This window comes from Piliocolobus tephrosceles, chromosome 2 (assembly GCF_002776525.5).
Source record: "Piliocolobus tephrosceles isolate RC106 chromosome 2, ASM277652v3, whole genome shotgun sequence".
Classification (NCBI taxonomy): Eukaryota; Metazoa; Chordata; class Mammalia; order Primates; family Cercopithecidae; genus Piliocolobus; species Piliocolobus tephrosceles.
This window is the reverse complement of record NC_045435.1, coordinates 107,352,392-107,366,600: the sequence shown is the minus strand read 5'-3', so window position 1 is coordinate 107,366,600 and position 14,209 is coordinate 107,352,392. Positions and strand designations below refer to the sequence as shown.

The 14,209-nt window shown below is 38.7% G+C and overlaps 1 protein-coding gene across 1 annotated transcript in view; it reads right to left on the bottom strand.

Moving 5' to 3' along the window:
• MRPL47 (mitochondrial ribosomal protein L47) overlaps window positions 1-14,194 on the bottom strand; it is an 18,281-nt gene extending 4,087 nt beyond the window's left edge. The window contains exons 1-6 of the mRNA XM_023184784.2: window positions 14,064-14,194; window positions 12,199-12,344; window positions 11,279-11,339; window positions 8,227-8,323; window positions 3,320-3,450; window positions 2,190-2,285 (exon numbers count right to left, since the gene is read on the bottom strand). Of these exons, the coding sequence (XP_023040552.2) occupies window positions 2,190-2,285; window positions 3,320-3,450; window positions 8,227-8,323; window positions 11,279-11,339; window positions 12,199-12,344; window positions 14,064-14,161 (629 nt within the window). The 5' untranslated portion in view covers window positions 14,162-14,194. The remainder of the gene's footprint in view (window positions 1-2,189; window positions 2,286-3,319; window positions 3,451-8,226; window positions 8,324-11,278; window positions 11,340-12,198; window positions 12,345-14,063) is intronic.
• Window positions 14,195-14,209: the final 15 nt, after the last annotated feature.

Here is a 14,209-nt window from a genome sequence, read left to right as displayed (position 1 = left end):
ATACCTGTGCCATGTTGGTGTGCTGCACCCATCAACTCGTCAGCACCCATCAATTCATCATTTATATCAGGTATAACTCCCCAATGCAATCCCTCCCCCCTCCCCCCTCCCCATGATAGGCCCCAGTGTGTGATGTTCCCCTTCCCGAGTCCAAGTGATCTCATTGTTCAGTTCCCACCTATGAGTGAGAACATGCGGTGTTTGGTTTTCTCTTCTTGTGATAGTTTGCTAAGAATGATGGTTTCCAGCTGCATCCATGTCCCTACAAAGGACGCAAACTCATCCTTTTTTATGGCTGCATAGTATTCCATGGTGTATATGTGCCACATTTTCTTAATCCAGTCTGTCACTGATGGACATTTGGGTTGATTCCAAGTCTTTGCTATTGTGAATAGTGCCGCAATAAACATACGTGTGCATGTGTCTTTGTAGTAGCATAATTTATAATCCTTTGGGTATATACCCAGTAGTGGGATGGCTGGGTCATATGGTACATCTAGTTCTAGATCCTTGAGGAATCGCCATACTGTTTTCCATAATGGTTGAACTAGTTTACAATCCCACCAACAGTGTAAAAGTGTTCCTATTTCTCCACATCCTCTCCAACACCTATTGTTTCCTGATTTTTTAATGATTGCCATTCTAACTGGTGTGAGATGGTATCTCATTGTGGTTTTGATTTGCATTTCTCTGATGGCCAGTGATGATGAGCATTTTTTCATGTGTCTGTTGGCTGTATGAATGTCTTCTTTTGAGAAATGTCTGTTCATATCTTTTCCCCACTTTTGGATGGGGTTGTTTGTTTTTTTCTTGTATATTTGTTTGAGTTCTTTGTAGATTCTGGAAATTAGCCCTTTGTCAGATGAGTAGATTGCAAAAATTTTCTCCCATTCTGTAGGTTGCCTGTTAACTCTGATGGTAGTTTCTTTTGCTGTGCAGAAACAAACCCACAGCTAATATCATACTGAATGGGCAAAAACTGGAAAAGTTCCCTTTGAAAACTGGCACAAGACAGGGATGCCCTCTCTCACCACTCCTATTCAACATAGTGTTGGAAGTTCTGGCTAGGGCAATCAGGCAAGAGAAAGAAATCAAGGGTATTCAGTTAGGAAAAGAGGAAGTCAAATTGTCCCTGTTTGCAGATGACATGATTGTGTATTTAGAAAACCCCATCGTCTCAGCCCAAAATCTTCTTAAGCTGATAAGCAACTTCAGCAAAGTCTCAGGATACAAAATTAATGTGCAAAAATCACAAGCATTCTTATACACCAGTAACAGACAAGCAGAGAGCCAAATCAGGAATGAACTTCCATTCACAATTGCTTCAAAGAGAATAAAATACCTAGGAATCCAACTTACAAGGGATGTAAAGGACCTCTTCAAGGAGAACTACAAACCACTGCTCAGTGAAATCAAAGAGGACACAAACAAATGGAAGAACATACCATGCTCATGGATAGGCAGAATCAATATTGTGAAAATGGCCATACTGCCCAAGGTAATTTATAGATTCAATGCCATCCCCATCAAGCTACCAATGAGTTTCTTCACCGAATTGGAAAAAACTGCTTTAAAGTTCATATGGAACCAAAAAAGAGCCCGTATTGCCAAGACAATCCTAAGTCAAAAGGACAAAGCCGGAGGCGTCACGCTACCTGACTTCAAACTATACTACAAGGCTACAGTAACCAAAACAGCATGGTACTGGTACCAAAACAGAGATATAGACCAATGGAACAGAACGGAGCCTTCAGAAATAATGCCACACATCTACAACCATCTGATATTTGACAAACCTGAGAAAAACAAGAAATGGGGAAAGGATTCCCTATTTAATAAATGGTGCTGGGAAAATTGGCTAGCCATAAGTAGAAAGCTGAAACTGGATCCTTTCCTTACTCCTTATACGAAGATTAATTCAAGATGGATTAGAGACTTAAATGTTAGACCTAATACCATCAAAACCCTAGAAGAAAATCTAGGTAGTACCATTCAGGACATAGGCATGGGCAAGGACTTCATGTCTAAAACACCAAAAGCAACGTCAGCAAAAGCCAAAATTGGCCTGACTTTTCTATTTTTAAAAATACTTACATAATAACAGAAATTAAAATTTAAAGAAAGCTTAAGCTTTCTTTATGTCATCTGGTATAAAGATAATATGTTTTATTAAGGGTACTTGTGCTCACCTGAGAAAATGGTCCACATAAGGCATGGCAAAGAATCGTTTCCTATTGTATCTTTTATTTAGGTGCCAAGGTATAACCCACTGCTTGAACTTGTGCCTGCCAATAAAGCAAAAAGTAATTTGCCTTAAAGAAAACATTTAATACATTTTCACTTTCCTAATTTACCTCAAATGGGTTAGTCCAAATGAAAATTAGTAGAAAATAAAACAGATAAACGTTTTTAGTGAGATGTTTTGGCAATTTCTCTCTTTTCTGTGTTGGACTTAAACCCCATTGAAAGAACCTACCAAATGAGTTATGAGTTAAGTGGTATAATGTCAAGAGTACAGGGAAGGTCTCTAACCAAAAGGCCTTCCCCATTCTGCCTACATTTAAAAGTCTAATGATGCTTCATCTTGGTTGTTCAGCCCAAAGGTAAATAAACCTCCTTCTGAGCGGAAGTTTATTTTCACCAGGTCTTCTCAGTTACTTAACACCTCAGCATGAATGCTGATTATCAGATCCTTTCCCAAAGGCCGACAGGACTCTGGGATATGAATGTAGGAGAAACAAGGAAGTATAAAAAATAAACTATTTCTCTCTCTCTCTCTTTTTTTTTTAAATAAACTATTTAATAACTTGTCCTAGGGTTTATCCTGATGGCAACGGGAGCAAACTGAAACTGGTTCATGTGACATTCCCTGAGACTTTAAAAAAAATAGTTACAGGTTCTCAATGGGCAAAGAGGGCAGGTGTGTGTCCTGAAGTTAGCTTCATGGATTTTATACCTTCTGAAGTGATACGTGTGCATGTACATTCTTCTGAGGAAACGATCCATAACTTTCATCAAAGTCTCAAAAGGCCTTGTGATTCATATAAGACTACGAACCACTACAATAAAGACTTATAGGTAACTGAACCATGGGAATGGGATGTCTGGGCTGGTTTTACCAGATAAAGCTACCTTCATTCATATCCCCCTTCGTTAAAGTGCAAAGGAGTGTGGGGCCTCTTCTTTTATTAGACATATCACTAACATATCTCATATGGTGCAAGTTTTTTTTTTTTTTTTTTTTTAAAGATATTGGACAGGGGAATGAGGCATGGATTTCCACTCTCATCTTAGAAGAGCCACAGTGTTAACTACCTACCAGATGATTCTTCCAAAGATGTCTCTTCTCCAAGCACCAGGTCTAGCTCTTTCTTGACCAGTCTGAAGAAGCCTTAGGGCATCTTCTCTTTCCTGGACAACTTTATCTAATGCATCCATGGAATCTACTACCTGAAAAGAGAATAGAAAGATACAATTTCAACAATCACCTACTACAAAATTCCAAAAAAGAGAATGTATAAACACTCTGCTACAGAAAACTTACAATGAATATTTATGCCAAAGAACCACTCTGTTAAGTATTTCCTAAAAATCTTTTTGGCACAAGTATGTCTACATGGGTGTCTAGATTACCACTTTCTATATTTTTTTAAAAGTTCATAGTTTTATTTAACTACAAATCTATTTCCACATATTAGTTCTGTTTGGAGTGAGATACACTTATATAGATTCTTTTTGGAGACCCAATTTGATTCATGTTATTTCAAAACTCAATGAGCTAATAAGAAGTGACAACAATTTGCTATTTTCATTATATTAAAAAAGACATGTTCTGGTCTCAACTAATCACTGTGTCCCTGACATGCAGACACAGATATTGCGGCCTGCTTGGTAGCTGTTGCTACTACAAGGAAAGGAATAGCAGTCTATCCAGATAATAATCTCCAAAGATTTATCAACATGCAAGATGATACTATTAAACTTCTATTTATTTTTACCTCTTTAAGATTTCTATTGTTTTATACTGTATACATTGGCAGAGTTATATATATGTATTTTTTTTTTTTTTTTGAGACAGAGTCTTGCTCTGTCAATCAGGCTGGAGTGCAGTGGCATGATCTCGGCTCACTGCAACCTCCACCTTCCAGGTTCAAGTGATTCTCACACCTCAGCCTCCTGAGCAGCTGGGATTACAGGCACCCGCCACCAAGCCCAGCTAATTTTTTGCATTTTTAGTAGAGACAGGATTTCACCATATTGGCCAGGCTGCTCTAGAACTCCTGGCCCCAGGTGACCTGCCCACCTTGGCCTCCCAAAGTGCTGAGATTACAGGCATGAGCCACCATACCCGGCCCTATATTTGTTTATACATAAATATTCATATGTTGGGGATTGTCATGTGAGATGGGCCAAACTTTTTCATAGTTCTAAATACATACTGACAGCCATTTTATGTGTTATGTATGTCCCTTAAGCATCACAAGAGATATCAAATACTGCATAAGCACATTTGTTTCTCATAAGAATCCTCAAAAAAAGCACAGATTATAATCTCCCAGGTAGCTATGAGATCTGAAAAAGATGTGAAAGCCAAAAATTTAGATAAATTATTTCATAATCTGTTTCATTTTTGTTTTTTGAGACAGGGTCTAGCTCTGTCACCCGGGCTGGAGTGCAGTGGCACGATCTTGGCTTACTGCAACCTCTGCCTCCCAGGCTCAAGCAATCCTCCCACCTCAGCCTCCCAAGTAGCTGGGACTACAGGCATGCACTATCACACCCGAATGATTTTTGTGTGTTTTGGTAGAGACAGGGTTTTGCCATGTAGCCCAGGCTGGTCTCAAACTCCCTGGCTCAAGTGATCTGTTTGCCTTGGCCTCCCAAAGTGCTGGGATTACAGACGTGAGCCATCGCACCCAGCCCATAACCTGCTCAGTTCACACTCAGCACTTCTGCTATCCTCAACTTCACTAAATGCCTTACAGTAGCTGAATTCACATGCCTTCCTCTTAACTATTTTATTTTCTACAAAATCCCTGAAAAAGAAAAGATGACTAAGACAAATTCTATTTTGAAGACCAGCAAACCCAGGAGGGTAAAGGGACCATACTGATAAGGGCTTTATATAAAACTTGCTAATCTTTAGAAATTTTTAGTAAACCTGGTTGTTGACTAACTACATTAAAGAGTTTGCCTAAGCAAGGGTAAGACTTGAGGCTTTCAGCTGAAATCCAGTATTAGCTCACAAAGATAGAAAGTAAATGGCTACCAAGTCCACAGAATTAACATTTAGAAGTTCATGCCAAGAAATGTGAAGGAAAATCAAAAGTATTATTTAGATATACCTTACTGTAAACAAGTCAACCTCAAAGAGCCATCTTTTCTGTAAGTTTCTCAGTGCCAAAAGCATCAGTTGAGAGAATATAAAATTAATAGGACTGTGTTCCAGGGTAAAAGTATACACTTCTCTTTACAGCCAAGAATTAACATTACAGAGTAGCCCTTGAAACACATTTTTTAAAAAGAGACAAAAAGATCCACTTGCAAAATTATAATCAATCTTTTATCACGTGCCTTGTTTCTGTATTTCAAACACAAGGGAAGTAACATAATATCATTTATTTGTGTGATACATAGGTACTAATACTCTGAAGAGAAGCACATATAGTGAGGGTCTTTTATCTCAGATGGATAGTTAATACTTTAGTTACAATCATAGCTATTGTGCCAGAATTATACAATTTCTCCCTTAATTTTTATATTACTCTGTAAGTAAAATTTGTCTGTAATATGCTTGAACTGGGTATCAACTCAGATCAGCCCAGTGATAAGAATTATATCCCAGTTATAATTCTTCTTTTCTGTTTTCCTTAAAACAGTTTCAAATCTTTGGTTTCTATCTTATATTGAGAAATTCTTTTACATTTTTGCTTAATAAAGTTTCCTAGTAGTATGTCACAAAACACTGGAAACACCAGATATATTTGAAGTTTGAAAAAATTACGGTCACTTTCAGCTTCTCTGGAGTAAACTTTTATTATTTTGGGTTCTACTGATTGAGAAAGTGCAGTACATATGACCTACTGGGCTGAAGTTCACCTCTGAAATATATATTTAAAGCAGATAATCCACTGTTGAAGTTCAAAAGTTCTATAACAGCACCGTTATAACAAAAGCTTTTTCATCAAATAATGTGTTCTTTATAAAGCATCCTTGTCAATGCACTTTCAGTTTTTTATTTATTGAGACAGGGTCTTGCTTGGTCACCGAAGCTAGAGTTTGGTGGCGCAATCGGGGCTCACTGCAGCCTCAACCTCCCAGGCCCTATACTTTTAAAAAAGTTCAATGTCAGGAAACACAACGAAAGATTAAAGGAGATAGTCTCCAGATTAGACTAAAGAGACATGAAAATTCATGAGGCAGAATTTTCTTTTGCCATAAAGGACACTTGGGATAACTGATAAACTCTGAATAAGATCTGTAGATTACAGCTAATAGAATTGTATCAATGTTAATTTCCTGATTTTGAAAATTACATAGTGGTTACATAAGGGAATATCCTGGTTTTTATGAAGTTTTTATAGATAAAGGGATGTCATGTATACAACTTACTCTCAAACATTTGAGAAAAAATAATGTGTATGGAGGAGTGATGGATGAATAGAAGGATAAGGTAAACGCAGTAAAACAGAGGAATCGGGATAAAGGGTATATGAGAATTCCTTCTACTACTCTTGTAATTTTTCTGTGAGTCTAATATTACGTCAAAATAAAGATCAAAGAAAAAAATGTTATATAACTCAACTTTCACTACATCAGAATAACCTTCTCCATAATTAGGGTAAATCAATGAGGTTTCATTTTTTTCCTCTTTGATTTTCTCCAGGTATTATTGTCCTTCCATCTTAAAGGCAGTGTGGTAACAATGGCTGCGACTGGTGTGAGGAAAGGAAACTAAAGTAGCTAAGGTTAGGTAGCAGCACTAATGCTATTATAAAAACTGAGTTCTGTTCTCAGTACTTACTATGCTACAGAAAAAATCAATAAAGGGTTGATCTTGAAAGCAATCGAGTAAAAACATAAATCTGAATAAAAACATAAGTCTTTGGCTGGGCACGATGGCTCATACCTGTAATCCCAGCACTTTGAGAGGCCGAGACAGGCAGATCACAAGCTCAGGAGTTCAAGACCAGCCTGGCCAACATGGTGAAACCTCGTCTCTACTAAAAATACAAAAAATTAGCTAGTCGTGGTGGTGTGTGCCTGGGGTCTCAGCTACTTGGGAGGCTGAGGCAGGAGAATTGCTTCAACATGGGAGGCGGAAGTTGTAGCGAGCCAAGATCCCAAGATCGCCGCTACTGCATTCCAGCCTGGGCAACAAGAGCGAAACTCTGTCTCAAAAAAAAAAAAAGTAACCAACATTTCACAACATTGTAAATCTATTAAACACTACTGACTATTACACTTAAAAATGGTCAAGATAGTACATTTTATGTTATGTGATTTTTACCACAGTATTTTAAAAAGCAGTAAAAAACTGATCTAGTTATTAATGAAATGGTAAAACCAGAACTAGGAATGTAAAGTGGTATAGCTACTTAGAAAACAGTTTGGCAGTTTCTTAAAATGCCAAACATAGATTTACCATATAAGCCAGCAATTTTACTCCTAGGTATCTACTCAAATAAAAACAGTCGTCCACATTTATGTTAGAAGTTGCAGGTAGGTTTGGGAGGCCGAGGTGAGTAGATCACTTGAGGTCAAGAGTTTGAGACCAGTCTGGCAACATGGTGAAACCCCATTCATACCAAAAATACAAAAATTAGCTTGGCATGGTGGTACACGCCTGTAATCCCAACAACTTGGGAGGCTGAGGCAAGAGAATCGCTTGATCCTGGGAGGTGGAGGTTGCAGTGAGCTAAGATACCACACCACTGCACTCCAGCGTGGGTGACAGAGTGAGACCCTCCTGCCCCCCGCACTCCCCCCCAAAAAAAACGTTGCAGGTAGAAATGAGGAATGACTGCAGATGAGTATCAGATTTCTTTTAGGGGGGGATGGAAATATTTCCAAATGAGCTATGATGTTTGCACTACTCACATTTACTAAAACTCAAACAAATAACAACAAAAAAAATCTATTTGACAACAAATACAAGAACCACATAGCTAAACTCCTTTTAGCTGTAATCGTGTATACCAGTCTCCAGCGTCCTCCAATCCTTACCTTATCTAACCGCTCTGGACTTGGCATTGGCAATCTCTGTCGCTTGGCCTCCTGCTCTAGGGTTAAAAGCATGTTTCTTTCTTTCAGTAAGACATACCTATACAAAAGAACACAAACCTTGTGATGCTATTCTGTGGTTATGTTAATAAAGTTGTGATTTCTGACATCAAAATTAGTTATCTGTACTTGAAAGTCACTTAGGGGCGAGGTGCTGTGGCTCACACCTGTAATCTCAGCACTTTGGGAGGTTGAGGTGGGAGGATTGCTTGACCTCAGGAGTTCAAGAGCAGCCTGGGCAACACAGCAAGATCCCATCTCTACAAAAAATAAAAAATATACTTAGCCGGGCATGGTGGCACACACCTGTAGCCTCAGCTGTTTGGGAGACTGAGACAAGAAGATTGTTTGAGCCTGGGAATTCGAGGCTACGGTGGGCTAAGATCGCACTACTATACTCCAGCCTGAGGATAAAGTGAGATCTTGTCTCAAAAAAATAAATAAATAAAGTCATACTAGAAATCTCAATATATAGAATATGATTACAAAGAATAGTCCTATATACATAACTATCTTTGCTTATCCATTTGTTCAGTAAACTTTCCATCTGCCACATGTATTAAGTGCAAAGATAGTTACAAAGAGGCATAAAATATAGTCCTTACATTCTGAGTGGAGAGTAGAGAAGGCAGATGGAAGATAAATAACATTTGTTGAGTACCTATTATATGCCAGACAATGTGTTAACCATTTTATATACACTAATTTCATCTAGTTTTCACAACCACCTTCTGAGGTTGGCATTATTTCCACTTACTAAACAAAGAAGCTAAGGCTGAGAGAAGTAAGGTATTCTGGGTCATACAGGTAATTCAAGATTCAAATCCCTGATCTCTGTGTACAAAATCCATTCTATTTTAACTCCACCATGCTGCTTCTGAAATTGTAATCTATGTGGGATAATAAGTGGGACAGGCAATAAGTACCAGAAGAATTAAGTGGGGGAGATGAGAAACATCTCTTCTAGCTAAGATGACCAGGGAAAGATTCATAGAGGAAATGTAGTTTATCATAGAAGGGAGAGCACAGCAAACATAATCAAAGGTACTGAAGCAGCAGAGCTAAACTGAAGACAGATTTTCTGAATACATCTATTTGAGAATAAGAGTTAGGGCCGAGTACAGCGGCTCACACCTGTAATCCCAGCACTTTCAGAGGCTGAGGTGGGTGGATCACTTGAAGTCAGGAGTTTGAGACCAGCCTGGCCAACATGGTGAAACCCCATGTCTACTAAAATACAAAAACTAGCTGGGTGTGGTGGTGCGCGCATGTAATCCCAGCTACTCAGGAGGCTGAGGCAGGAGAACCTGGAAGGCAGACGTTGCAGTGGGCTGAGATCACGCCATTGCATTCCAACCTGGGAGACTTTGTCTCAAAAAAACAAAAACAAAAACAAAAAAGAGAAATGGCAAAACTTTGGTTGGTTGCAGCCATGATGAATGTTGAAATAGCCTCAACTATCCTTTCACCAATAACCCACGGTAACTAATAGTGCTTTAAAACAACTTATTTTTCCATAATGAATAAACATAGTATCAGTAGTTTTTATAAACACCTTACAATTCTTTGTCAAGAAAGATAAACAATGCTTTACATCAGGGGAAAAAACATAAATGCTGGCCAGGCACAGTGGCTCATGTCTGTATATAATCCCAGCACTTTGGGAGGCCAAGGGAGGCAGATCACTTGAGGCCAGGAATTCAAGACCAGCCTAGCCAACATGGTGAAACCCCGTCTCTACTAAAAATGCAAAAATTTAGCAGGGCATGGAGGCGTGAGCCTGTTATCCCAGCTACTTCAGAGGCTGAGACACAAGAATTGCTTGAACCTCGGAGGTGGAGGTTGCAGTGAGCCAAGATCACACCACTGCATTCCAGCCTGGGTGACAGAGCGAGACTGTGTCTCAAAAAAAGAAAATAAAAAAAAGTAAATGTCTACTAGAGTCCTTAGGCAGATAACAATTATGAAGGAAGTAGACACAGTGAAAGAACTACAGGGTACCTAAGAAGTGGTGTGTGCCTGCTCCATCTAGAAAGGGCAGTTGCTCCACAGACCAGCCAAGTTGTTGCCATGTAGGAATGCAGGGCCAGTGTTGCCAAATCATAGGTCTCATTATTTAAGAGTCGACAGAAATAATATTTTCTGTGTGAAACTTCCCAATTTAAAAAACAATTATGGTCCAAACAAAACATATCTTTGGGCTACATATAGTACATTAAAAATGCAATCCTGTCTTAAATCCTCTCAACCCTCTCTAATTCATCAGAGCCTGCCAGAAAAATATACCTATATTCCCAATTAAATGCACCCTCCAACATGCCCTTCCAAAGCAAATACGCTAAAGATTACAGATCATGAAAACGTAATAAAAGGGAGAGAATTCTAAATATAACCAATGGCTGGGCACAGTGGCTCACGCCTGTAATCCCATGATGTTGGGAGGCCGAAGTGGGAGGATCACTTGAGCTCCAGTGAGACCAGCCTGGGCAACATTGGGAAACTCCCTCACCACAAAATGCAAAAAAATTAGCTGGTTGTGGTGATGCATACTTGTGCTCCCAGGTACTCAGGAGGCTGAGGTGTGGGATCGCTTGAGCCCAGGAAGTCAAGGCTGCAGTAATCCATGACTGCACCACTGCACTCCAGGCTGGGCAACAGAGTGAGACCTTGTCTCAAAGAAAAAAACAAAAGCAACTAACTGCTCCCCGTTTCATTTTATTAATTGACTGGAATTGCTAGTATAAAGGTGTTAGTAGGACCAATGTAAATCACAGTAAAATTCCTGAATTCCCGACCACTTGAGAACTGTGACATTTGTCATAATCTAACCTCTGTCATATAAAATCTTCCATGATCTTAAATATCAGATTTATCATCCATAGTACTACAAAACAAATCACTTTACTCAATTTTCTATATCAGATTTAGTTTTTACCTCATTGTTACACTATAACTGCTTCAAACGTCTAGATATTAATGTACTTACTATACTTACCAAAGTTTGTGTAAATCTTCATTACTTTTGTTCCTTAGTTGCTGACAGGTCCATGCTGCTCCTATTAAAATAATACATGACATGAAATAATATTTCTAGCCATGTGCCCTTTGGCAAATTATTTAAGCTCTCTAAACCTGTCTAAACCTGTTTCCTTATCTGTAAACTACACAATAGCTTTTTTATAGTATATAACATAATGTGTAATTAGGGATAAATTAGGTAACATATGAAAATAACATTAACATGACTGGCAATAGCATTCAAAAAATGTTAGCATTAGTACAGAATGTATTTTCACACCTTAATGACAAAATACTTTATGTCATTATGAGCTAACTTTTTGGCCAGGGGCAGTGGCTCAAACCTGTATTCCCAGCACTTTGGGAGGCCAAGATGGTGGGGATCACCTGAGGTCGGGAGTTCAAGACCAGCCTAACCAAGATGGCGAAACCCCGTCTCTACTAAAAATACAAAATTAGCTGGGCGTGGTGGCACATGCCTGTAATCCCAGCTACTCAGGAGGCTGAGACAGGAGAATCACTGGAATCCGAGAGGCAGAGGCTACGGTGAGCCGAGGTTGTGCCACTGCACCCCAGCCTGGGCAACAAGAGCAAAACTCCATCTCTAAATAAATAAATAAACTTCTAATTATCATTAAAAAATAAAATCTAAAATAAGCCCTAAACCTTACTTTAGTTAATCATTTCAACCTATTCCTTTTCTAACCATCTTGCCAATCTGCCAAGGAACAAGTAACTCTACTACTATATGGTTCTTTTAATTTTCTCTAGTAGACAGTCCCAAAGAAAACTGAAAAAGGAAACATCTAAATAATTCCTAAACTGGATAAATAATCCTAGAATGATGGGGGGAGGTTCCATAAATATATTTAATGTTGACAAATCCAAGTATCTCACCAGATTTTACTTTTTCTTGCCCCCAGTTTTTTGGGTCATCAAAAAATTCTTCTAGTCCTTTCCTTGACAAAGTGGTATGAAGTAATCTATATTGGTGAAAGGATGTCACATTTGGTGGACTCTTAGGCAACAAACCAAGAAAAAACCTGCAATTGAACACATATAAACAAGTAAAGTTTTATAATATTTGGATTTTATAAGCAGCAAACATCATAATAAATATAATCATTTTGTCATCTATAATGTTTTAAAAAGCTACTCAGGGTTTCTGCACAAGAATTAATTTTTTTTTTTTTTTCTTATTTAGAGACTTGGTCTCACTATGTTGCCCAGGCTGGTCTTGAACTCCTGGACTCAAGTGATCCTCCTACCTTGGCCTCCCAAAGTGCTGGGATTACAAGCATGAGCCACCATGCTTGGTTACAATAAATTTTGAAAATGCTTTAGGAAGTATTTTTAATATTGCATTATAGAAGCTGCTACCTTATAATTTCAGAGGTAACATATTTACACAATTATATTTTAAGGTAACATTTTTGGTCCTTCTTACATTGCTAATGGGTGCAAGCGCAGATAAAAAGAGCAGTCAATTTTGCAACATGTGGGCTGGGCACGGTGGCTCACACCTGTTATCCCAGAAATTTGGGAGACTGAGGTGGGAGGATCACTTTGAGTCCAGGAGCTCAAGACCAGCCTGGGCAAGATGGCAAAACCTCGTCTTTTAACAAAAAGACAAAAATTAGCCAGGATTGGTGGCACATGTCTTATAGTTACAACTACACGGGAGGTTGAGGTGGGAGGATGGTTTAAGCCTGGGAGACAGAGGTTTCAGTGAGCTGAGATCACACCATTGCACTCCAGCCTGGGCGACAGTCAGTCCCTGTCTCAAAAAACAAAAACAAAAAACCCAATTCTGCAACATGTATCAGGAGCCTCAAATACTTCCTCCTTTAACTCAGTAATTCTACATCTAGAAATTTCAACTGAAGAAATTATCATAGATGGGAATTTGTAAATTAAGATGTTTATTAAAGCACTATATAGGATATCAAGTTTTTAATTATGTAAATGTGCAGCTGAGAATGGTTCAAAAATTATTGTGCATCTGGATAAATTATTATGCAGTAATTCAAAATTCCTGTTTTTAAAAAATAGTTAATGACCTGAGATGATCTGAAACTAAATAATGAAGTTTATCACAAGTGTTGTATCCCTACCAAAAATATTTAGCCTAAATCTAATCATGAGGAAACAATCAGAAAAATCCAAAAGAAGAGAGATTCTTAAAAAGCTAATCTCATCAAAATGTCAACAACATTAAGACAGAGAAAAAAAGAAATTGTTCTGGATTAGAGACTAAAGAGTCAGGGCAACCAATGTAATAAACGATCCTTCCCTGGATCCAGAACCAAAAAAAAAAAAAAAAAAAAAATTAAAGAAGTTACTAAGTTACCAGTTACTTTCATTGTAACACATTCTGTAAATACAAACACTCTTCTTTTTTAAGCCATCCAAACTTGACACAGACTTGAGTATCATAACAAAAACATCTTAGGTAAAGTTTTTCCCACCTCACCCAGCCCAACAGGATGCTTCTGTACTTATAGGTTTATTTACTTGAACAAATTCTGGACATCTACAAACCCCATATACTGTCTTGTCCGCAGCGGGCAGCAACAAAATGAGGAAGAAATAGAAATGTCGGAGGTGGGCGACTTCTCCAAGGTCACTCACTCCTCACCAAAGGGGGCTCCGGCTCTGCCATCCAGGCGGCCTTTCCATTCTTGAACTGTTCTCGGCATCTCGGCAACCAAAGAAGATCCAAAGTTGGAGAGGTGGGCAAACCTACTTTACACATCACTTACCCTGTGCAGGCAGGGACCTGAGGAGTTATCAACGACCTGGAAGCTTTCAGGGCAGCTGAGACTCGCCTATAAAGAAGGGCCAAACCTGCCGCAGCCATGTTTTCGCATAACTAGGCAAACCGCGTTTCCGCCAACGATGGCGTCAC